The sequence below is a fragment of the Haliotis cracherodii genome, unplaced genomic scaffold (assembly GCF_022045235.1).
Source record: "Haliotis cracherodii isolate W230 unplaced genomic scaffold, xgHalCrac1.p SCAF_17, whole genome shotgun sequence".
Taxonomy (NCBI): Eukaryota; Metazoa; Mollusca; class Gastropoda; order Lepetellida; family Haliotidae; genus Haliotis; species Haliotis cracherodii.
The window spans coordinates 6,328,659-6,353,841 of NW_027266272.1; the positions used below are offsets into that span (position 1 = coordinate 6,328,659).

General features: G+C 42.6%; 1 protein-coding gene across 2 annotated transcripts in view; it reads right to left on the reverse strand.

Moving 5' to 3' along the window:
* Positions 1–2,582: 2,582 nt before the first annotated feature.
* The window catches only part of LOC139464285 (uncharacterized oxidoreductase YrbE-like), a 32,847-nt gene continuing 10,246 nt past the window's right edge, over positions 2,583–25,183 (reverse strand). For both annotated transcript variants that reach the window (XM_071245809.1, XM_071245808.1), the window contains exons 3-9: positions 16,603–16,826; positions 13,677–13,747; positions 13,217–13,325; positions 12,406–12,530; positions 5,024–5,256; positions 3,094–3,259; positions 2,583–2,793 (exon numbers count right to left, since the gene is read on the reverse strand). In XM_071245809.1, coding sequence (XP_071101910.1) covers positions 2,675–2,793; positions 3,094–3,259; positions 5,024–5,256; positions 12,406–12,530; positions 13,217–13,325; positions 13,677–13,747; positions 16,603–16,826 — 1,047 coding nt within the window. In that variant the 3' untranslated portion in view covers positions 2,583–2,674. The remainder of the gene's footprint in view (positions 2,794–3,093; positions 3,260–5,023; positions 5,257–12,405; positions 12,531–13,216; positions 13,326–13,676; positions 13,748–16,602; positions 16,827–25,183) is intronic.

Here is a 25,183-nt window from a genome sequence, read left to right on the forward strand (position 1 = left end):
CGACTTATGTTATAGATTGTTTGTTGTTCAACACTGCGTTCAGCAATATTTCAGCTATGTGATGGAAGTCTGGTCCAGATAATCCAGTGATTGACATCATGATAATCGATCCATGTAATTTGGATATGATGACATGCATCAACCATGTCTGAGCCTGACCACCCAAACCAGGTAGTCGCCTCCTACAACAAGCATAGTCGCCTTTTACGGCTAGCATGGGTTACTGAAGACCTATTGTACCCCGGGTCTTGGGTTATATGTTACATGGATGATCGGTAGGCAAGTCCGTGAAGCTCTTGCATATAATAGTTGCCCTTGCACAGAACATGGGATCAATAGAACTCCCATATCCCATGCGTTACTAAGCGGAGGGGGCACGGGCATTGTGTCAATAACTCCAATATCCCATGCGTTACTAAGTGGAGGGGGCACGGGCATTGTGTCAATGGGAGTAAGCCCAAAGTGCTTGGAGCCTATATGGAACAAAAAGGGTTAGAGATCATGAAGCTTGCAAGATAAGATCCCTAACTTTTCTTGTTCAGCACATATGGCACCCGAACCAATGTCAATTAGCATATCTTGCTCAGCGAGTGATAAGTGTTTTATTCCTCCACTTTGTTGTGAGTGAGTTGGGTTTAGCACCGCTTTTAAGATTATTCCAGTTATATCAGGGCGTGTCAGCTTAATGTGGGAGGAAAGCTCGAAGTGATGCTGGTATCGGACGTTTACCACTTCGGTGAATTCCACGAGCACGGGTAGGGTACTGACAAGCCTAGAAACATAATCGGGGTGAACCGGGATTCGAACCCATAATTATAGGTTTCTGGCGTACCCAAAGGACGCAACTCTGCCCAGCGAGTTGCGGCGCCTTAGACGACGGGGTTCACCACAAATGGGCTTATATCCATGTCGGTAATCGAACCCGCCGGGTCTTCGGCGTGACGAGCGAACGCTTTAACCACTAGGCTACCCGACCGCCCCGAACGTTTCAGTGAGTTGGTGGAACGCGTTGAACCTCATATACCGAAGAAGGATACCTTTAGGCGTATGTCCTAAGACCCAGGTATTCGGATTGCAATAAGTCTGCGAGACATGGCAACGGGGGATTCATATAAAAGTATCCCATGTGGGTTTCGGTGGCACACTACACAATCGTCCCTGAAACCAGTAATGTCATTACCCTTGAAAAGTGCGATGAAGTTATGCAGTGTCCAAGCATCCCGGAGTATTGGAAGGAGCTTTCCAATAGACGGAACTTCCACAACACCGTAGGAGCCATTGATGGGAAGCATGTTGCCATCCGCTGTTCACATTTGGCAGGATCCCTGCATTACAGCTCTAGGGGGTTTCATACCATCGTACTCCTCGCTCTTGTCCATGCAGAGTACGGGTTCCTCTCTGTGGACGTTGGAACAAATGGAACATGCTCAGATACTGCCGTTTTAAAGACTCTGGATTTTATGTGGCTCTGGAACAACGTACTGTTGCGCTTCCGGAAGATGGACCACTCCCAAATGATGACCAACCCATGCCCTGCGCTTTGGGAGGAGATGACGCTTTTTACCGTCGAACGTAGCTCATGAAACTCTACCCTGCAGGACGAAAAAACAAAGAATATTAAACTACAGGCTGTCCAGGGCACACAGAATGGTCGAAAACAAATTTGGTATTTTGGCTCACCGGTTCAGATGCCCCCTGACTACAATGCAGCATCACCTTCAGCAACACCCGCAGAGTGGAAAGCGTTGTTATGGTCTTGTGTGAGGCACAACCCCCTGGCAGTGAGATACCCACGTCAAGCTGCACGGATAATAGACATCGAAGACCCGAACACCCATGACATGCTCCATATTAATTCTGTGTAATATAGAATTTTCCCTCTCCACCTTGTCAAAATGGTTCACACGATAAATAAATCCAGAAACAATTAAAAACTGATGCCCTAACACTTCAGAAATAATGTGAAGTAAAAACCAGCATAAATGTGGCACGACAGCTTGTTAATTTAACTTTCCGACGATCAACAAGAGTCACGGGATGCAAAAATACGTTCTTGGTGGCGTCTTGATGAAGTCGTGATTGGTCGTACCACCATCGCAGTGTCCTCGTATCAGCACCGTAGCGATGTCTGGGCATGCCGTTGGTGTTATGGCCACTACGAATGAACAAGACGGCGTCACGACATACCACGACAGCGTTACGACTCTCTTACGATGCAGCTGCGGAGGACCACGATTATTTTCACAGTTATCAAATTTAATACAATGTTTCACGTATCTTCACTGTTTCAATCTGATTACCCTCCTCCATCCTGCTCCCCCAAGCGTCACAAGAAGGTCCCCGTTGCTGCTTATTATCACAAACTGGTACTACGGTAGAGCAAAATGTTTTTGAACATTCCTAGGAATTGTGCTTCTTCACGGTGGCATCAGGTTCCCCTTCGATGCACTACGGTGGACCACGATTGACCACGAACATGTGTACGCCGCCATTGCTATTGTGAATAATTGAAAAATCGTGTTCTACTATAGCATCATCGTGTATGTGGGAAAAGGGTATTAGCCACTGAAAACAATTCACACTGACTTCCAATCATATTTATTAACATGTGATGTGATATGGCCATCGAAAGACGGTTTTGTTTGAGATGCGACTAAAGTTCAGACATGTGTCTTCACGCTTTCCTCTGGGGTACACCGATGACCTTGCCTGACCTCAATGATTCCTGGCACAGCTGCACAAGCTCCAGGCTCTGAAGGCACTCCTCCGCCGACACTCCGCACTCCTCCCGCCCTGCAGCATCGACATCATTAGTGAGTAAGTGAGTTTTGTTTAAACGCCGGTTTGGACAGTACTCAAGTTATATCGCGGCGAGTCAGCTTAATGTGGGAGAAAAACCCGAAGTGATGCAGGTCTAAGACTTTTACCACTTTGGTGAAACCAACGGGCACGTGTATAGTGCTGACAAACCTAGAAACATAATTGGAGCGAACTAGGATTCGAACCCACAATCGCAGGTTTCTGGCATGCCTAAGGGGCGCTACTCTTGGCCTTGCACAGCGCCTCAGACGACTAGGCCAGCGTGACACTCACCGTGAACAACATTGATGAAGTGCTGTACAATCCTTGTATAGCTGGAGCGCCACCTCTCAATGAAAGACTCCAGCAAGTCGTCTTCCAAACTGCCATTTGCATCCCAGACTTCCACTTCCGACTTCCTGTAGTTTTTGGACACTGCCATCTTCTTTGAACCGAGAACCTAAAGACACACATAGAATAGATTTGTTCATACATAGATAAACAGATATTCACTCTCCTTATATTAAAACACGAGAGTTCTTTTGCAGCTTAGCCTTTCCTTACATGTCTAGAAGCTACTCCCACCCGTGAAGATGATGCGGTAGAATAGGTCTTCAGCAACCCATGCTTGCCGTAAAAGGCGACTATGCTTGTCGTAAGAGGCGACCTACGGGATTGGCTGGTCAGGCTCGCTGACGTGCTTGATGCACGTCATCGTATCCCAATTGCGTGGATCGATGCTCATGACATCAATCACTGGATTGTCTGGTCCAGACTCGATTATTTACAGACTGCCGTCATAGAACTGGAATATTGCTGAGTACGGTGTTAAACAACGAACGAACGAACGAAAAGCAGTTACTCTATCAAAAACATTTCCCACTTTAGCTTCTCAATTTTCTCACTTTCACCGTAACTGTTCAATAGCTCCATTGTTTTAGGAACTTTTCTTTAAGGTCCCTATCATTTCATATTCTTTGAAGGGGATTGGGGTTCTGTTATAGGTTTGTGACAGTAACTACAAAAAATAATCGTTTTGCTTCAGGTTTATCACACAATGATACCCGGAACCTGGAACTGACTGTACCCGGTACAAGGTATTTACTTTACGCGCAATCTGGTATTAACTCAACCGGAACCTGGTATTTACTTAACCCAGAACCTGGTATTTACTGCACCCAGAACCTGGTATGAACCCTACCCAGAACCTGGTATTTACTGCACCCAGAACCTGGTATGAACCCTACCCAGAACCTGGTATGAACCCTACCCAGAACCTGGTACAAACCTTACCCAGAACCTGGTATTATCTGTACCCAGAACCTGGTATGAACCCTACCCAGAACCTGGTATTATCTGTACCCAGAACCTGGTATGAACCCTACCCAGAACCTGGTATGAACCCTACCCAGAACCTGGTATTATCTGTACCCAGAACCTGGTATGAACCCTACCCAGAACCTGGTATTATCTGTACCCAGAACCTGGTATGAACCCTACCCAGAACCTGGTATTTACTGCACCCAGAACCTGGTATGAACCCTACCCAGAACCTGGTATGAACCCTACCCAGAACCTGGTATGAACCCTACCCAGAACCTGGTATTATCTGTACCCAGAACCTGGTATGAACCCTACCCAGAACCTGGTATTATCTGTACCCAGAACCTGGTATGAACCCTACCCAGAACCTGGTATGAACCCTACCCAGAACCTGGTATTATCTGTACCCAGAACCTGGTATAAACCCTACCCAGAACCTGGTATTATCTGTACCCAGAACCTGGTATGAACCCTACCCAGAACCTGGTATTATCTGTACCCAGAACCTGGTATGAACCCTACCCAGAACCTGGTATTATCTGTACCCAGAACCTGGTATGAACCCTACCCAGAACCTGGTATTATCTGTACCCAGAACCTGGTATGAACCCTACCCAGAACCTGGTATAATCTGTACCCAGAACCTAGTATTTACTGCACCCAGAACCTGGTATGAACCCTATCCAGAACCTGGTATTTACCCTACCCAGAACCTGGTACAAACCTTACCCAAAACCTTATATTAACTTTATTGGAACCTGGTATTTAATGTACCCAGAACCTGGTATTTACTGTACCCAGAACCTGGTATTAACCTGTACCCAGAACCTGGTATTAACCATGGTAGTAGCTTTACTGAAACCTGTTATTTAATGTTCCTATAACCTGGTATTTACTGCACCTGGAAGTGTTGATCGTATCCATATGGGACTTCCCTACCCGCCGTCAGGTTAGCTAACACCCCGCCCGGGAAGGTGAGTACGATGTTTGCGATGTCGTGGTCGTCACACGCCTGGTAGTCGTCAGCGTACGCCGAGGTGTTGCTGCCACATACATACACGGTCTGCGGACGCTCCCCAACAAACCAACACACATAGTCCAGCATGTGGATAACACTGTCCACCAAGATACCCCCTGTGTACAAACAGAGCATATCATAACTGTTCACAAATATACCTCATGTGAACAAATAGAATATGTCGTAACTATTCACAAATATACCTCATGTGAACAAACAGAGCATATCATAACTGTTCACAAATATACCTCATGTGAACAAACAGAACATATCATAACTGTTCACAAATATACCTCATGTGAACAAATAGAATATGTCGTAACTATTCACAAATATACCCCCTATGTGCAAATAGATAAAGTAGTAACTATTCACAAATATACCCACTTTGTGCAAATAGAATATGTGGTAACTATTCACAAATTACCCCCATGTGCAAATAGAATATGTAGTAACTGTTCACAAATATACTCACTTTATGCAAATAGAATATGTGGTAACTATTCACAAATTACCCCCATGTGAAAATATAATATGTCGTAACTGTTCACAAATATACTCACTTTGTGAAAATAGAATATGTGGTAACTATTCACAAATTACCCCTATGTGCAAATAGAATATGTGGTAACTATTCACAAATTACCCCCTATGTGCAAATAGAATGTGTCGTAACTATTAACAAATATACCCACTTTGTGCAAATAGAATATGTAGTAACTATTCACAAATATACCCACTTTGTGCAAATAGAATATGTAGTAACTATTCACAAATGTACCTACTTTGTGCAAATAGAATATGTAGTAACTATTCACAAATATACCCCTATATGCAAACAGAATGTGTAGTAACTATTCACAAATGTACCCACTTTGTGCAAATAGAATATGTAATAACTATTCACAAATTACCCCCTATGTGCAAATAGATGATGTGGTAACTGTTCACAAATTACCCCCTATGTGCAAATAGAATATGTGGTAACTATTCACAAATTACCCCCTATGTGCAAATAGAATGTGTCGTAACTATTAACAAATATACCCACTTTGTGCAAATAGAATGTGTCGTAACTATTCACAAATATACCCCCATGTGCAAATAGAATATGTAGTAACTATTCACAAATATACCCACTTTGTGCAAATAGAATATGTAGAAAATGTTCACAAATTACTCCTATGTGCAAATAGAATATGTCGTAACTGTTCACAAACTGCCATTTTGATTTCCTTTTAGTTCCTTTTAACTATACTACTCAAAGTTTGCTAAGGACTTCGTTGTCGTGTGTGCAAACAAACAACGCTTGGCCAATAGTCAGTCAGATCACCCGTTAAAATGACAGTATCTGACCAAAACTGAAACGTCAACAATCACGAACTTAAGAAAATCATTGTAAAAAAACAACTCTCAGTTGCGCGTACGTGATCCACCTGATGCGATCACAGGGTGGCACCGTCGTCGCATCCTCCCAATGAGAGTCTGGATGATCGCCAAGGGAAGATTATCCCACTCTCCAGTAAGAACATTGCCGAGTTCACGGAGATCACTTTTTACAAATAGTTGCGGGTATGAGTGATGGTTAAATCAAATTTAACAACAGTTCTTTTAATGTTCAAACTCGTAATACTTTCTTTGACCAATCAGATCATGTGGTTTAAATATTGCCTTGAATCTCTCACACACATTAACTATACTGTATGAAGTGTATATCACATGGAGAGTGTTGCCGATCGTCATTGTACATACATGTGTGTAAAATCCTCACCAACACTGCAGAATGCAATGAATGGTATAAATCAATACGCATGTACTATTTACTTTTACCATTTAGATATTCAAAATAGTGAACGCTGAAAGTTGTAAGCGCAATGGGTCTTTGTTATGTTCATGCTCGTTTGTATTTTGAAAAAATGTGCATGTTTTGTTGTCCTAAATGTGTTCGTACTCGACTGTGTTTTGAATAACCGTGTATGTGAGGTGAGATAAGGTGAGGTGAAATTGGGTTTAACGTCGCGTCCAAGATTATTGCACTTATATAGCGACGTGTGCACGTGTGTGTGTGTGGCAGCTTGTACTGGTCCGGACTGATGCCGATTTAAAGTGCTAGCCCACTGAGATACCATACCGCAGGTTAAAATGAATACCCCACTCAGACACGGTATACTGACTCAAGTACCATCTTTTAACGTCTTTAGGTATGACGCTGCCGGGGATCGAACCCCGGACCTTCCGTTCTCCGGGCGGACGCTCTACCTCTAGGTCACGGAGGCGGTCAACCGTGTATGTACAAACATAGCTACTTGAGTGTGCTCGTCAGTATGTTGAACAGCTCATGACCTATGTCGTATTCAAGCTTCTTGTAAGTTGAATGGTAACGTGTACGGGGATGCACACATAGGATTATGCTCACAAAAGAACCCACTCGTCCAATAGTCGATGATCAGATTGGGGAAAGAAGAAAACGTACATACATCCGAAACACAAGAGAAAAAACGTGAGGTGTCACCCTGGACAAGTGACTTAGTTCAAATGTGCCTCTGTTCACCCAGCAGGGAATGGGTACCCGACATGTGAGGTGGATGTAAAATCTTCTACCGCCCGTCGGTCGTCTACTCCCCAGGGAGTTGAGATTAATAGCTAGAATGAGAGCTGGGGTCCACTGGTCGGGAAACAAATAAAACCGCATTTGAGCAGATGCTAGTACCTGGATACTTGCGGTTTTATGTTATAGTAATAATACAAAATTGGCACAAACACAGTATCTTAAGCGACATGATGAAGTGGCTCGATCATTTTATTCCCGTCTTCGCCATGCTTGTGGTTTTGACACAGAGGTCCACCCTTGGTACGACCCAGAATCTGTAGAGGGCGTCATGGAAAAAGATAAATACAAAATTCTTTGGTATAGGCCCATTTACAGCCTCAGACGTATCCAGGCCAACAAACCTGATCTTGTCCTTTTTGATAAATTCAACGAAATCATTTACATCATTGAATTTTCTGTCCCTTTTGACACTAGTGTGATTGACAAGATTGAGGAAAAACACGGCAAATATGCGGATGACGCTTTCGAAGTACCAAGTTGTCCGACTCCCCATTGTTCTCGTGCCTTAGGTTTGATACCTCCCAATCCGTTGACTGACATTGGGTGAGTACCCGGGTTTGCTACCAGGAATACAGCCCTTCTGAAAATCTGGGTAATGCAGAAGGCTGCAGTGTTGGGGAGTCTTCACATTCTCCGATGAGTTGTGGGTGGATTCGGCAGCGCTCCCCCCGAGAAGTCCCATTCGCTGTCTGGGCTTCGTGTAGAAGGGACAAACAGTGAGGTACAACATTATTGAATGCCATGTGAGTATTCACCACTACATTTCATTACATGATCTTGAATATTGATATACAGCGACATACAACATAACTGTCACCCTGTATACTAATTCATCACTATCCAGCTGTATATTCTATTACACTATGTTTAATATTATGGATATTCAGTGACCTCCAACAGTGTTGTCTCTCTCAACTAAGTTTATGACCAGTTCCACTAGGCACTGCATCAGCGTCTTGGTTCCCTTCTGGAGCTGGTCTCTTGGGCACCTTATACCATTTTCCAGTTCTTTAGACACGCTTAAGGACCGCCTCCGTGGTCTAGTGGTACAGCGTCCGCCCGCCCGGAGAGCGGAAGGTCCGGGATTCGATCCCCCGCCGCGTCATTCCAGAAGACGTTAAAAGATGGTACTTGTTGTTACCTTGTCTGGCGCTCGGCATTAAGGGGCTAAAACAAGGACTGGTCGGCTCGGAGTCAGTATACTGTGTCTGAGTGGGGTATTCATGTTAAGCTGCGGCATGGTATCTCAGCGAGCTAGCACTATAAATCGGCATCAGTCCGGACTAGTACAAGCGCCACACAAACACACACGTACATGCACCTCGCTATATAAGTGCAATAATCTTGGACGCGACGTTAAACCTCATTTCACCTAATTTTAAACGCGCTTGTGGCTAGGTGCTGCTGCACCAGAGTCGAGTTGTGCCAGTTTTTCCATGTCTGCAGCCTTCGTGTAGCGGCCTTCGACACGCACGCGCTTGAGTCGCTTACCAGGAAGGCCTATTGTCAGTGTTTGGAAAGCGCAGATAAGGGTGTTCATTCAAAATTGTTATCGTTCACACATGCCATCTTATATACAAAAATAAAAACAAGCAAAGCGAATATTTAGAAAGCGCTACAAACAATGTGAACGAAAGCTTATAGATAGTTTACAAGGTATCTGTCTATCATTGAAAACAATGAGACTACCAAGACTCGGTGTATGGAAGAAAACATTTCTCCTCCGACTGATTCTCTTTCCTACAACTTTTCCTGTATCAAAACTACTCAGGAAGATGATGGATACAATATACTAGAATGGTATTGTTATTTAACACTGTTATTACAAACGAATATATACCAAAGATATATAATGTCTGTCAAATCCCCCCTGTATACACAGGTCATGGAAAATGTAAATGTGACCCTTTTATCCGCTGGAGTGTAACTAACTCCCGTCTTAAGTAACTTATTGAGTGAGTGAGTTGGGTTTAACGCCGCTTTTAACAGTATTCCAGTTATATCGCGGCGTGTCAGCTTAATGTGGGAGGAAAGCCCGAAGTGATGCAGGTCTCAGACGTTTACCACTTCGGTGAAACCCACGAGCACGGGTATGGTGCTGACAAAGCTAGAAATATAATTGGGGTGAACCGGGATTCGAACCCACAATCAATGGTTTCTGGCGTGCCCAAGGGACGCAACTCTGCAAAGCGAATCGCGGCGCCTTAGACGACTGGGCCACCCGTGCCCCCATGTAACTTAAATTATTGAAATATGTCCACGTGAAAGAATAGAATAGTGGACTAATGACAATGTCACATTTCCCTGTGCTTTTCGGTGTGGATTAAGAAAAGGCGCTGGCGTTCTGATAGCAGTCCTTACCGTAATGGAAAATCTCGCCTACTCAAACGAGAGAGACTCACTCTACTGCGCTTTCCTCGATAATGAGAAATCATTCTACCGGGTATAGCTTGACGGTCTCTTTCACATTTTGTATACATTTGAAATTACTGGAACACTATGGAGAATTCTGCGTTTATCATACAACTCAATGGTATCATGTGTTAGGTGTGCTGGCTTAAAGTCTGATGTATTTCATGTCAAACAAGGCGTTGGCCAGGGTTGAGTCATATCTGCATGACTGTTTACGATCTATATTTTTGGTTGTTTGGTTTGTTGTTTAACGCCGCACTCAGCAATATTATAATATTATTTCAGTAAAAGTGCTGTATCATCATTTAGATGTGCAAGAAAACCAACGTCACCTCTAAACTGATATCCAGGGGGAATCAAAATACTAGTAAAATCAAACTACTAGTAAAGCATTCTGTTATATATGAAGGAGTATTTATCTGTACAGACAGATCATCCCTTGAACGTACGACCCTAGTGTGTGATACTTAGAAAATTTATTAATCTTAATCAGAACTTTGGCTGGTGCTGGTGGTCTTAACCCAACTAATGCCTCTTCAAATATTTACTATGTAAACTGTTCGAGATGCGGTGGGCCTAATGCCTCTTCAAATATTTACTATGTGAACTGTTCGAGATGCGGTGGGCCTAATACCTCTTCAAATATTTACTATGTAAACTGTTCGAGATGCGGTGGGCCTAATGCCTCTTCAAATATTTACTATGTAAACTGTTCGAGATGCGGTGGGCCTAATGCCTCTTCAAATATTTACTATGTAAACTGTTCGAGATGCGGTGGGCTTAATACCTCTTCAAATATTTACTATGTAAACTGTTCGAGATGCGGTGCGCCTAATGCCTCTTCAAATATTTACTATGTAAACTGTTCGATATGCGGTGGGCCTAATACATCTTCAAATATTTACTATGTAAACTGTTCGAGATGCGGTGGGCCTAATACCTCTTCAAATATTTACTATGTAAACTGTTCGAGATGCGGTGGGCCTAATGCCTCTTCAAATATTTACTATGTAAACTGTTCGAGATGCGGTGGGCCTAATGCCTCTTCAAATATTTACTATGTAAACTGTTCGAGATGCGGTGGGCCTAATGCCTCTTCAAATATTTACTATGTAAACTGTTCGAGATGCGGTGGGCCTAATGCCTCTTCAAATATTTACTATGTAAACTGTTCGAGATGCGGTGGGCCTAATACCTCTTCAAATATTTACTATGTAAACTGTTCGAGATGCGGTGGGCCTAATGCCTCTTCAAATATTTACTATGTAAACTGTTCGAGATGCGGTGGGCTTAATACCTCTTCAAATATTTACTATGTAAACTGTTCGAGATGCGGTGGGCCTAATACCTCTTCAAATATTTTCTATGCGAACAAAGTTGGGTATATTTTATTTTGGTGTGAAACTACAGGAAAATACAGCAATGCCTGGTAATGGAAGTAAGGTATTTATGTGTCAAGAACATATCCGCAATTAACCAAGCTCTCTTGAAAACGCAGCATTATGAAGCATGTGACAACATTCAAGGGGTCGTATGCCAGATTTACCATTGTCACTCAGACTCGGTTGTGAACAGACGCATATTGTTATCTTGGAACCAAACAATTTATTAAACACATGTAATCATTAACGAAGCAGCAACATTGATAATGCGACGTTTGGAACGTGGAGAACGTTTACCTGCCAAAGGCATGTTGCTGGTGGGCACATGTCAGAATAGTGTTGCCAAAACGCTGCATGTTTCTCAATCTGTCATCAGATTGTGGGTCCGACAAACACATAACGTCGATGGTCGACGCCGCTCTGACGCCCAAAGGCTCCAGCCAAAGGACAGATCAATCAGAACGATGACATTAAAATAATCGGTTGCAAACTGCCACTCAGATAAGGGACTGATTGCAACAGGCAACTGCTGTAAGAGTACATGGCCAGACGGTGTGGCTGAATTTGATGTGGCTGACTACCCTTGAAGATCCGGGTAAGAATTGATCTTCAGCAACCCATGCTTGCAGTAAAAGGCTTGTCGCCAGAGGAGACTAACGGGATCGGGTGGTCAGGCTCGCTGACTTGGTTGAAGCATGTCATCGTATCCCTATTGTGTAGATCGCTGCTCATGTTAGTCACTGGCTTATCTGGTCCAGATTCGATGGATAATGCTGTAATATTGCTGAGTGTGGCGTTAAACAACAAACAAATAAACGACCTGGCTAACTGGGACATGCACAGTGACATGTAATACGTACCTGATGTTTTCACGTAGCTGAGCGGGACATGTTTGTCCAGGCTGTATATATTGACGCTACGGAGACGGCCAAGCTCACCAACTTCCTTCATCTTGTAGAGGCGGGTGAGGTCCGGGTCAAACCGCCTTACGAGAAAGATACGGTCAGCGTCATGGTCAGGATCAGTTGATAGACATGTCTGTTTAGCATCGTCTATTTACGTCTTTGGAGGAACGATGTGAAAGTAGCAAAAACATTGATGAAAGGAGTTTTTAGTTAGGGTGCCTGCATACTTCTTCTCCTCTCCCTCTTCCTCTCTCCCTTCCCCTGTCTCTCTTCCTCTCTCTCACTCTTCCTCTCCTTCTTCACCGCTCTTCCTCTCATTCCCTCTCTCTTCATCTTTCCCTATCTCCTTCTCTCTCTTCCCCTCTCTCTCTCCTTCTCTCTCTCTCTCTTCCCGTCTCTTTTTCTCCCTCTCTTCCTCACTCTATTCTCCTTTCTCTCCCTCTTCCTCTAACTCCCTCTCTTTCTTCCCCTGTCTCTTCCTCTCTGTCGAGGGGGAACGGGTGGCCCAGTCGCCTAAGGCGCCGGGATTGTGGGTTCGAATCCCGGTTCGCCCCGATTATGTTTCTAGGTTTGTCAGCACCATAACCGTGCTCGTGGGTTTCACCGAAGTGGTAAACATCTGAGACCTGCATCACTTCGGGCTTTCCTCCCACATTAAGCTGACACGCCGTGATATGACTGGAATACTGTTAAAAGCGGCGTTAAACCAAACTCACTCACTCACTCACTCACTCACTCACTCCTCTCTGTCGCGCTAACGACTCACCTGTTGAAGGCACATAGGAGCCTCTTGCCGCTCTTCTCAGCAACATCATAGCATGACTGAACACCGCGGTTGGTCAGTGCAAGCGGCTTCTCGCAGAACACGTGCTTCCCTGCAGCGCAACAGGACACTCAAGGTGCTTCATTATGCGAATATATTTTACACATTAAAATTGCTGACAGATGCAGATTGTAAGCATAACAATCGCGATATATTGTAATTTTTTGATGTGACCGATACTTGTTGGGATTAAAGATCAGACCTCGTGTCTGAGTTGGTTTTTACGGCGCTTTTTAACATATTCCAGAAATACCACTGCTGGCGACACCAGAAAAATGGCTTCACACATTGTGCCTATGTGAGGAAGCGAACGCTTTAATCACTAGGCTTCCCCACTACTCCTCCCCAATATGGTATAAATATTAACGAAAGCTGTATCTAACCCTGCTTGCTGAACACATACCTGCTTGGAGAGCCTTTTTCGTTGTTTCTTCGTGAAATGCAGACGGCGAACATATAAATACAGCATCTATTCTGAGAGACAAAAACAAATACGTGTTTTACATGAAAAGTAAACAATCCGTACCAGGGTTTTACCGGACGCAAACAATTGTATCCTGTACGTATAAACATTAACAAAATGGACAGAAATATCAGACCCTGCGAGTCCCAGCGGATGCTGAGGATTATGGATGTCGGAATGATGGAATCCAAGCATGTACTTAAGGTCTCTGTTATCTTTATGTTCCGATGGCATATACTGTTCTTGTTTAGACAGACTATGTCAAATGTTTTCACTCAAGTACTACTTTCAGACTCAAACAAGGAAATCTCCACATATAATACGTATTAAGCACCGCCGTACTTGTTACTGGACCCGAAGAAGATTCCGGGGTAGAATAGGTCTTCACCAACCCATGCTTGCTGTAGAAGGCGACTATGCTTGTCGTAAGAGCGGACTAACAGGATCGGGTGGTCAGGCTCTCTGACTTGGTTGATGCATGTCATCGATCCCAATTGCGTGGATCGATGCTCATGATATTAATCACTGGATTGTCTGGTCCAGACTCGATTATTTACAGACCGCCGTCATATAGCTGGAATATTGCTGAGTGCGGCATTAAACAACAAACCAATCAACTTGTTACTGATTTCTGGTGAGTATAATGGACTCGCTGGGACTCTGCAATGTCCTACTCGGAGTCCTCGGGACTCACATATACTACTCAAAAGAAGTTAAAGAACACCCAAATAAGTTATCAAAATCACTCAAAAAATAAATCGTGGAAACAGGAACAACACTGAATGGAAAAGATAAGTATTTAATCATGACATTCCATTGACGAAAGAAACGCTGGCATACAGCTGACAAGAGCAAAACAATATGAACTACATGTACCCTACAAATCTAAAGTCACACACTACAGTTCAGGATAATCATGTTCCTTCAATTGCGGGTATGCCCACCCCTGGAAGCAATACAGTCCTGACATCTTCTGCGCATAGATCGGACAAGTTGCTGCAGTGTTGCCTGTGGAATTGCTTGCCATTCCTGATGAAGAAATCCTAACAGTTGCTGGAGATTAACAGGAGGTGGGTGGTTAGCTTGAACGGCTCTTCCCAAGGCATCCCAAAGATGTTCAATGGGCGCCAGATCTGGCGAATAAGCAGGCCATTGCATAACGGTAATCTTTTTTTGTCTGTGATAGTCAGTGATGATCCGAGCGGGATGGGGTCTTGCATTGTCGTCCCCTGAAGGATAGCACCTTGACCAATCTGACGAAGTGTGGGCAATACCAGGGGTTCAAGAGTCTCATCACGGTACCTGGCAGCATTCAGATTCCCGACAATATGGTACAGAGGAGTCCTGTGATTCCAATTGAATCCTCCCCATACCATCACTGATCCCCCACCAAAAGCGACACGTTCATGTAATGTGGCATCAGTGAATCTCTCTCCAGTACGACGCCACATCCGTATTCTTCCATCATTGAGCTGCAAACAGAATCACGACTCGTCTGTAAACAGTACACGAGACCATTGCTGTCTGTTCCAGCGCACATGTTGTCGACACAAGCCAGACGTGCTGTTCTGTGAACTGGACGTAAAGGTGGTCTCACTGCTTGTCGTCGACTTCTCAAGTGCGCAGCTCGTAAACGGTTTCGCACCGTCTGATCACTAACGACAGTGTTATTGACAGCCCTTAACTGTAACCTGAGGTTGTTTGCTGTTGATGTACGCTGTCTGAGTGCTTGGAGAACCAGGTATCGGTCATCACGTTGTGAGGTACACCTTGACCGTCCAGAACGATGTTGCTCTTGGACTCTGCCAGTGGCAGCAAAACGATGCCCATGGGTGTGAACGACAGAGGGGGACACCTGCAAACTTCTGCCCACCTCACGTAAAGAAAGGCCATCCTGGAGCCAACCAATCGCTCGTCCTCTATCAACATCAGTCAAATGTCGTCTCTGTGGCATAGTTTTGGAAAGTGTGATAACACGATCATCCTCATCGCCTGCTTAAAGGGAAAGCATGCACGTGCACCATGAACATCACCACTTTCATATGCTGAGCATGAAAATTGTGTTGGTTGTTGCTAAGGACAGGTGCAGCGTTGTGTTTGGGCGACAATATTCCTGTGTTTTGCTCATGTTTTCAATTCATTTGCATGACTACCAGAAGTGTTTCCAGAAAGTGTCAGGAGTATCAGCAATACCCCAGACGTGGTGCAACATGTTGCCAAACATTAGATGATAGTAATGTTATAACACATAATGCCATGACCAATTTGCTAAATCGTGTATTATATATCTGGTGTTCTTTAACTTCTTTTGAGTAGTATATATATATATATATATACTGCCGGGTATACACTTGAAAATTGGATTTGATACACAAAATTGAAAATGTTATCAAAACATTACAAGGCTGAAAACAGTCGCCGAAACACCGCAAACTTAAGGTCCAAAACACAACTGTTGTGCTCTTATGGAATACATCACCATCGACTAACCATTTCTTGGTCGTTTCACTTAAGGTCGCTATCATAAATTGGTTGTATACTTTCTTTTGTCCGGCACTTTAGATAAAGGTAAATGTTTTTCTGTACAACGTTAATACCTTTCCTATATCACATAAAGACTATTTCTTTACAATTATGTGCACAAAGTATATGCATAAACATCTACGTGGTCATGGGCCAGTTTATTTGTTTCCTCGGGGATGTATTTCCCCAATTTCTGCGTGAATCTCTGCTCATGCTCAACCACTAGTTACCCAGGTCCAGCTTCGATTATTCCCAGACCGCCGTGATATAGCAATGATGTTGCTGAGTGGTATAAAACAACATTCACTCATATTTCACAAGCAGCAATGATGAATAAACTTACCTGGGGTCATCGAAGACGATGTCTGCCTCCTCTGTGCTTAACACTGTTGTGTCCCCTAAACGATGCTTCCTGACCAGCTGACGCAGTTCCCCCTGTGACGGCATGACGTCCACGAGGTAGAGGATACAGACATCCTCTTGGTCCACCAGGCTCCGTAGATGTACCCGACCAATACGGCCAAGGCCGAACAGGGCCACATTGACAATTTTACCATGGTGATTCTCCTGAAGCGATACCGGTAGAAACGTCAACGCCAGAGAATAATATTAGTCTCAATTTTCTGCCGAAACAGATTCCATTAAGTGTAGGAGGCAAAAAAGGCAACATGTCTGTTCTGTATTTAAGCTAAAAAAGGTGAATTGAGGATGAAATGGGTTTAACATTACATTTCAAGCCTCCTTCACTCATATAACGACGTGCATTCACGTGTGTGTGTGTGTGTCTCTGTGTGTGTCTGTACGTGGGTATATGTATGTTGTAGGGCACAAGTCTCTTATGTTTCAATCATGAACAATATCAGTAGGGCACAGGTCTCTTATGATTCAGTCATTACAATATCAGTAGGGTACATGTCTCTTATGATTCAGTCATTACAATATCAGTAGGGCACAGGTCTCATATGTTTCAATCATGAACAATATCAGTAGGGCACAGGTCTCTTATGATTCAGTCATTACAATATCAGTAGGGTACATGTCTCTTATGATTCAGTCATTACAATATCAGTAGGGCACAGGTCTCATATGTTTCAATCATGAACAATATCAGTAGGGCACAGGTCTCTTATGATTCAGTCATTACAATATCAGTAGGGCACAGGTCTCTTATGATTCAGTCATTACAATATCAGTAGGGCACAGGTCTCTTATGATTCAGTCATTACAATATCAGTAGGGCACAGGTCTCTTATGTTTCAATCATGAACAATATCAGTAGGGTACAGGTCTCTTATGATTCAGTCATTACAATATCAGTAGGGCACAGGTCTCTTATGATTCAGTCATTTCAATATCAGTAGGGCACAAGTCTCTTATGTTTCAATCATAAACAATATCAGTAGGGCACAGGTCTCTTATGTTTCAATCATGAACAATATCAGTAGGGTACATGTCTCTTATGATTCAGTCATTACAATATCAGTAGGGCACAGGTCTCTTATGATTCAGTCATTTCAATATCAGTAGGGCACAGGTCTCATATGTTTCAATCATAAACAATATCAGTAGGGCACAGGTCTCATATGATTCAGTCATTACAATATCAGTAGACCACAGGTCTCTTATGTTTCAGTCATTACAATATCAGTAGACCACAGGTCTCTTATGTTTCAATCATGAACAATATCAGTAGGGCACAGGTCTCATATGTTTCAATCATGAACAATATCAGTAGAGTACATGTCTCTTATGATTCAGTCATTACAATATCAGTAGGGCACAGGTCTCTTATGATTCAGTCATTACAATATCAGTAGACCACAGGTCTCTTATGTTTCAGTCATAAACAATATCAGTAGAGCACAGGTCTCTTATGTTTCAATCATGAACAATATCAGTAGGGCACAGGTCTCATATGTTTCAATCATGAACAATATCTGTAGGACACAGGTCTCATATGTTTCAATCATGAACAATATCAGTAGGGCACAGGTCTCGTATGTTTCAATCATGAACAATATCAGTAGGTCACAGGTCTCTTATGTTTCAATCATTGAAACATAAGTAAAGTACAGCATATACAATGTGTATGTATCTAATCATAAAAAACGATACTGGTTTAGTGGATCATATCTTTCTATGTATTCCATCTCAAAACAATACATACTGATCAGGGTATATGCGTCTACTGTATTCGGTCATAAAACACTACCGGTAGAGTACAGCATGTTTGCAAACGTAAGACAGCAACAGCTGAATGGGAAATAGGCATAGGTATTGAATCTCAACACCTAGAAATTAATTAAGAATTGACCTTCACTTTGTGTGAGTTTATTGGAGTATGAAACTTCATAGAGTGAGGGCAAAACTGTAACGTCGGAGCTCACACAAAGTGAAGGTCAATTCTTATAATTTTTATTTTGAAGTGTTACGGTACACATACCTTTTATTGCAACAATCTATCAACATTGTTTTACGTTCTTTCGATTACACGGCCGACCTCTAGCGACTTCCTGTTTACATATCCATCCACCTTTCAAAAGTAGTTCCATTAAAATAAATTCAATACATAAACAGAACATCAGTGTTGTCTTTAATAAAGTTTAATACTTAGCAACAATTCATAAACTGCACTCAACAAAACTTAAAGAACAATCTTTAACAAACATTGGTGAAATTGTAAAGCAGTTTGGCGGTGAAATCGCGCACTGATACAGTGAAGTTCTTTGCAAATCGTGAGAGCCATCGAGACTGAATTTGTGTCGCAAGTTTCTTGTTTACCAGCGAAGTTAAAGTTGAATCGGCAGTTCTCAAACGTTCTCTGGACGTAAAATTGCCGGATAAAGCGGCCACCTGTGACGACAATTTAAAAAAAAATGGCAAATGCTGAACTGAATGCTGTGCAAAATAGCCTTCTGACGGCGGCCTTGAAACCGTCGCAGATGGCTGCCGATTGGCGGCTTCCTCAAATCCAATGTTCCTAAGTGCAGAACCAACCTTGTGCTGTTCTGTTGTAGCTTCTGACCCTTGGAAACAGGATGGGGCGTAATTCAAAGGAGGCGTCACTCAACGCTTGAATAGCAGTAGCCCTGACACTGTGGGTTGTATAGATACGGCTCAACCCAGCTTCTTTGGAAATTGTACGGATTATGTTCCCGTATTGGCGTTGGGAGAAGGGTTTAGAAGAGAACCACACATGACAATTTTAGAGACTTTACGGAACAATTAGAGACTTTACGGAACAATTAGAGACTTTACGGAACAATTACGTGTGCCTGTCGCATACATGCGTTTGTCAGCCGCATGGCTTTCACCATCATCAATACCCCCTGGTTAGTTTTTCCTGCTACGTCATGGGTAAGAGTTGCAAATTCTCTGCTGCCTTCATCGCCAACTTTTAACGTGAACGAATATTAGGACAACTGAGAGTGAAACTTAAGGCCTTTTGTGACGTAATGAATGGCTACGTCAAACCAAACTTTCTGCAAAACACATGTATAAAAACAAGATAGTCTCTGATTTTAACGATTTCTCCCTTGTCAATGGTCGGCTTGTGCTTCGTTGGTGTGGACAAGCCAGCTCTGACATTTTGTTTCAGTTGACCATTGAACAATTCATTAGCCTTGTGGAATGCCTTATCTTTCACAATGTCAATATCCTTGCATAAATGGATCGCAGACTTGTGGCAAGCTCTTCTGGAGATATGTTAACCCAATCTGTTTGGATGTTACGTGTTTGGAAGGACCAGTCTGAAATGAAAGGTATGTAAATTTGATTGATGTATATATGTCGCCTGTTTTGAGAGGTTTGTTTACATATTGTGATCGCCAATATGCACGCGCTACTACGCCATACGTCACGTCATGACTATGTACCTGTGGTCAGTTATGAATAAATCATCGTTCAGTTCAGACGTCTTGTTGCTTGATGTTCCTCCCGAGTTAGGTGCGGATCGTGCAAGTACCTGAGCGTGATGTACAGTCTTACAAATACACTACATGGCCATTACATCTTTTTTATCTAAAGTGATTTTATCTTAGGAGCCTAATTTTTTTTCTTTAATTGTGGATGCTGAATGCCTTTGTGCCTCAATGTCAGTGTTTCTCCACTGATTTGGGGGAATCTCCCATCACTCTCAGTGAGCGTGTCGTCCACGGGGTCTTCTTTAACTTGCATAATGGGAACTGCAGATGTGGTTGTCTCATTTCCTTGACCCAGTGACAATAATGTGGCATCGAGATCATCATCATTGATCCAGTGTACATCGAATGAACCGAAATTTTATACCATATTTTAGTGTTGACGTCTAGCAGACGATAACACAAAACAAAACAAATTTATCCATGTATATGTTTATATTTCAAACACGACAGAACACCTTTTCGTACCGATGGTTTACCAAAACAGTTTTGTAAATAAATTACACAGAATATTTTTATTTTTGGTCACATGACGTGAGCAAGATATAAAGAGAATACATGACAGGATAGGAATTTCCATGAAGAGTTTTCCCAGGAATGTATTGGAAAGTCGTCCCGGCCTGGAGTGACGCCTCGCGCTGAAAGGTATTGTCCATGGGCGTTCGTTTCGGTCCTCGGATGGTAGCTCAGGGAGGAGACGGAAGACAAAACTCAGGGGTGAAGTTTAGACGACAGCAGCCATATTTATTGCTGATGGTTGAAATGAGTCGAAAAGGTTCATGTTGATAATAACGTGACAGAACGCACACCGGGACCAAGTGGCCAATCTTCCCGGATGGGAGAACCGTTCTGTCACTTACACGAGTCGATCTTCTGGGTGTCTCCAGGCTGTCTCCCTGACTGACCATGTCAGTCGGGTTTTGTAGCGCGAGGTATTACATAACATGTGGCAAGGTCATTGTCCCACGTGTATGTATACTCGGACTCCATGGTACCGCGGCATTCATCGTATCGCGGCATTTGTGATTTCCAATAGTTCACGCGGGAAACGCCTCTTGGCAGCTGTCCATTAATGCTAATGAGTAACCAGGAAGTGCACACTTCGTAAACAATTTCAATTTCCTCGGAATGTTCCGTCTGCTGTAAGTTAGGAGTTATTAATGCGTTGATACATATTTCTGGCATCTTTTGTAATATTGCCTCACCCCCATCTCTCAATGGCCAACGATATAACCCGTAGTTCCAAAAGTAAACTTTCTCTATCGACCCGAACCAGATCATCTGCATATTCATGGCGACTAATAAGGTAACGGAAGTTACGTAGTCCGAACATTTTTTCCCGCTCTGTGCCCAGAATTTATTGGGAGATCATAAGGGCCATAATGCCAAACTTAGAAATACGTTCTTCACTAGTAACCAAAAGATAAATACATACTTTGGGCATACTAGGAGTAGTTTTTATATATTTATTGTTGACTTTTAACATTTTTCCATTTTATGACAAATTATTGTCATCCATTTTTTTTAAACAATCTTAAAATATCATTTCTGTTATTTTGATGTTGACTTATAAAAATATTTTTCTCTTACTTTTCGGTAAATATGCATTGAATACCTATTGCTGATAACACATTTAGAATTTTACTTGTGCTGTCTTTGCACTTGTCTGGACAAATCACTGATGTCTGGCATGATCATACCAAGTGGTTGGTAGAATTATGTCCTCTTTTTGTCCAATTCGGACCTCCATACACAACTTTTCCCTGTACCGCGATACGATGGAGTTCTCTCCCTTGTCAAACAGAGCGCGAGGCCCGGCTTTTACTCGGAGCTACTAATGTAAATAATTAACTTTTATCAGTAAAAAATGCATTGTTTGATAACATGAATGATATCTGATACAGAGAACACGAATAAACATAAAGGTTAGTGAGTGCATTTTGTTCCGTTTAGCGTACATGACAAGTACCGCGATACCCCGAGGTTGCAGGCTACATACGTAAGATCCGGCGACGTTAGGAGGTGTTTATTAAAATTTATAGATAGTGCTGGAGATTAAGGATCCTGCCCGGAGGGGCTTATGATAAGAGGGGAACGCCGAATGTTTGCTGAATATATTAAACAGACAAAGGGCATAGAATTTCGGTGCACTTGGAAACATATTGAACCAGTTAGGTATTTAGATAAATGAAATGTAAAATAAAAGTATTGAAATGGTTTGCACTATTTAAGTAAAAGTATTGAAATGTTTTGCACTATAACAGTATAACAGTGCACGTCAAATTGTGTTGGTCATACGCTTCTGAACGTCAGTTTCTCGGTCATGTGACCAGTTTCTCGTCCAATGGAAAAGCCGTATATCGTGTAAACTTCAAATTAAGAAAATAAATATCTCAGTTTCGCCCATGCTACATATTCAATCATAAAGCCATTCGAGTTGAATACAACTATCTCATTCTCGACCCTGTCACAAATAAATGTCAGCAATCATCCATATTTGTACGGCGACCTGTGAATAATTGAATCTTGCCAAGTCGTTGATGTTTGAAACACCAGCCCACGCCGTCGGGGTACGATGAAACGCAGTCAGTCGAGCATCGCTCCTTGTGACACGATGCCATGCATCAACAAGCCATCGAGCCTGACCATCCGATCGCGCTAGTCGTCTCTTACTACAAGCATAGTCGCCTTTTACGGCAAGCATGGGTTGCTGAACTGAATGAGTGAGAGTGAGTTGGGTTTAACGCAGCTTTTAACAGTACAGTAAACTACGGTTATAACGAACTCAAAGGGACCACTTATTTTGGTTCGTTATAACCGTAGTTCGTTATAAGCATATATACAGCACATATACAACAAATGGCCGGGACTAAAAAATAAAATCGTGATATCAGTCAGTTTGTTATAAGCGTGTTCGTTATAACCGTAGTTTACTTTATTATAGGTGTACCGCGTATTGCACCACGTAGTGTACCGCGTATTGTACCGCGTACTGCACCACGCATTGCTCGTGCCTACCGTGCATGTATCGTAACTGACCATCCCAAACATTCTGTTTACACCCTTGCAATACATCACCAACATGTTCTGTTGATTGTCATGATACGACAGTCCTTCCCCCATCATACTTCACTCGATTCCTTTTTCTATTTCGGTAATCTGATATTCCAATATCCCCGTCATTTTGAGGGAGTCTATCAACACTGTTATTTATTAGTTTGAAGCTGTTAATTCAAATTCCAGCCAGTAAATCGAAAGTCAGACATGCATAACAATTTAATCTCTAGTGTATGTGAAACCTACATGGCATATCTGTAGTTTATGAATATTATCAAACATTCATATTTTGACGACTGCCTCTGTGGTCTTGTGGTAGAGCGTCCACCCGGAGAACGGCGTCACACCAAAAGACGTTAAAAGATGGTACTTGTTGTTACCCTGTTGGCGCTCGGTATTAAGGGGCTAAAACAAGGACTGGTCGGCTCGGAGTCAGTATACTGTGTCTGAGAGGGGTATTCATGTTAAACTGCAGCATGGTATCTCAGTGGCCCAGCACTATAAATCGGCATCAGTCCGGACTAGTACAAACACACGCACGCACACACGCACGCACGCACGTGCATGCACGTCGCTATATTAGTGCAATAATATTGGACGCGACGTTAAACCCCATTTCACCTCACCTCATATTTCGAAAACACCCCCTGTCGTCTTTCTTGGTTGTTTGCAAACTTTACATCACAATGTTCATGTTACACCAAGTCCTTTTTCTTATTTACCCATAAACATCACTCGATACCCCTCTGTAATTATCTGATATTTTCGAATACCCCCTACATTCTGGGGGAGTATATTTACATTGCTATGTAGAAGCTGTTAAAACCTGTTTATTCAAATTCCAGTCAGCAAATCGAAAGTCAGACATTCATAACAATATAGCCTCCACTACATATGAAACCTGCACAAACTTTGAATATTATGAACTGAATTCCATTAAGTATTTTCTATGCGCTAGTTTTTCAGAAACGAATATAAGTGGTTATAAATTTGCTACAGCTACAATGCATATGTCAATACGCACACACGAATGCCTTATAATGCCTTATGACGTGAACCGCCTTCAATGTGGGTCTATATATTTATGTACATATTTCTAATTGATGTTTGTGATTTTATCTTTAGAGTGAGTGAATGAGTGAGTGGGTTGAGTTTCACATCGCTTTTAAACATATTCCAAAATGAAATCACACTTTAGGAATATGCATTTTACAAGATCTCAATATCAGCTGTGACAGTTTCATCATATCAACTTATATTTGCTACGTCACCAAAGTGAGTGAGTGAGTATGGTTTTACGCCGCTTTTAGCAATATTCCAGCAATATCACGGCGGGGGACACCAGAAATGGGCTTCACACATTGTACGCATGTCGGGATTCGAACCCGGGCCTTCGGCGTGACGAGCTAACGCTTTAACCACTGGGCTACCCGACCGCCCCTCGTCACCAAAAGCAACACAAGAGATCAAAACACTATTCATAGTAAGTCGGGAAAGGCTACACTGAGCTGAATGAGTGAGTGGGTGAATATGACTTTAACGACCCTTTTACCAGCATTATGTTAGCAGGTGATACCATTAATATTATACTCATGTTGGGAATCGAACCCGGACCTTCGGTGTAACGCGAGAACCCCAGTGCCCCTTTCTTAGAAATCTTGTCACGTAATCATTCAAGGCGACTGGATAGATGTTGTGTTTTATCACAGACCGAGAGAATTAACTCAAAATAATAATTTAATGCTCTTATACAACGGATTGTAGACGGATTATTTGTTTAGGTTTGTGTTTTATCTTTCCTCATTAAGCCTGTATATATTTTGTAACAGGCTATAGTTAAGTATTTATTGGCCTAATCGTCCCTTCAATACCTAACATCGACGACAGTCACGAAGAATAAGGCACCCGCTGCAACCAAAATGTATCCATACACTTGCATATTCCTTT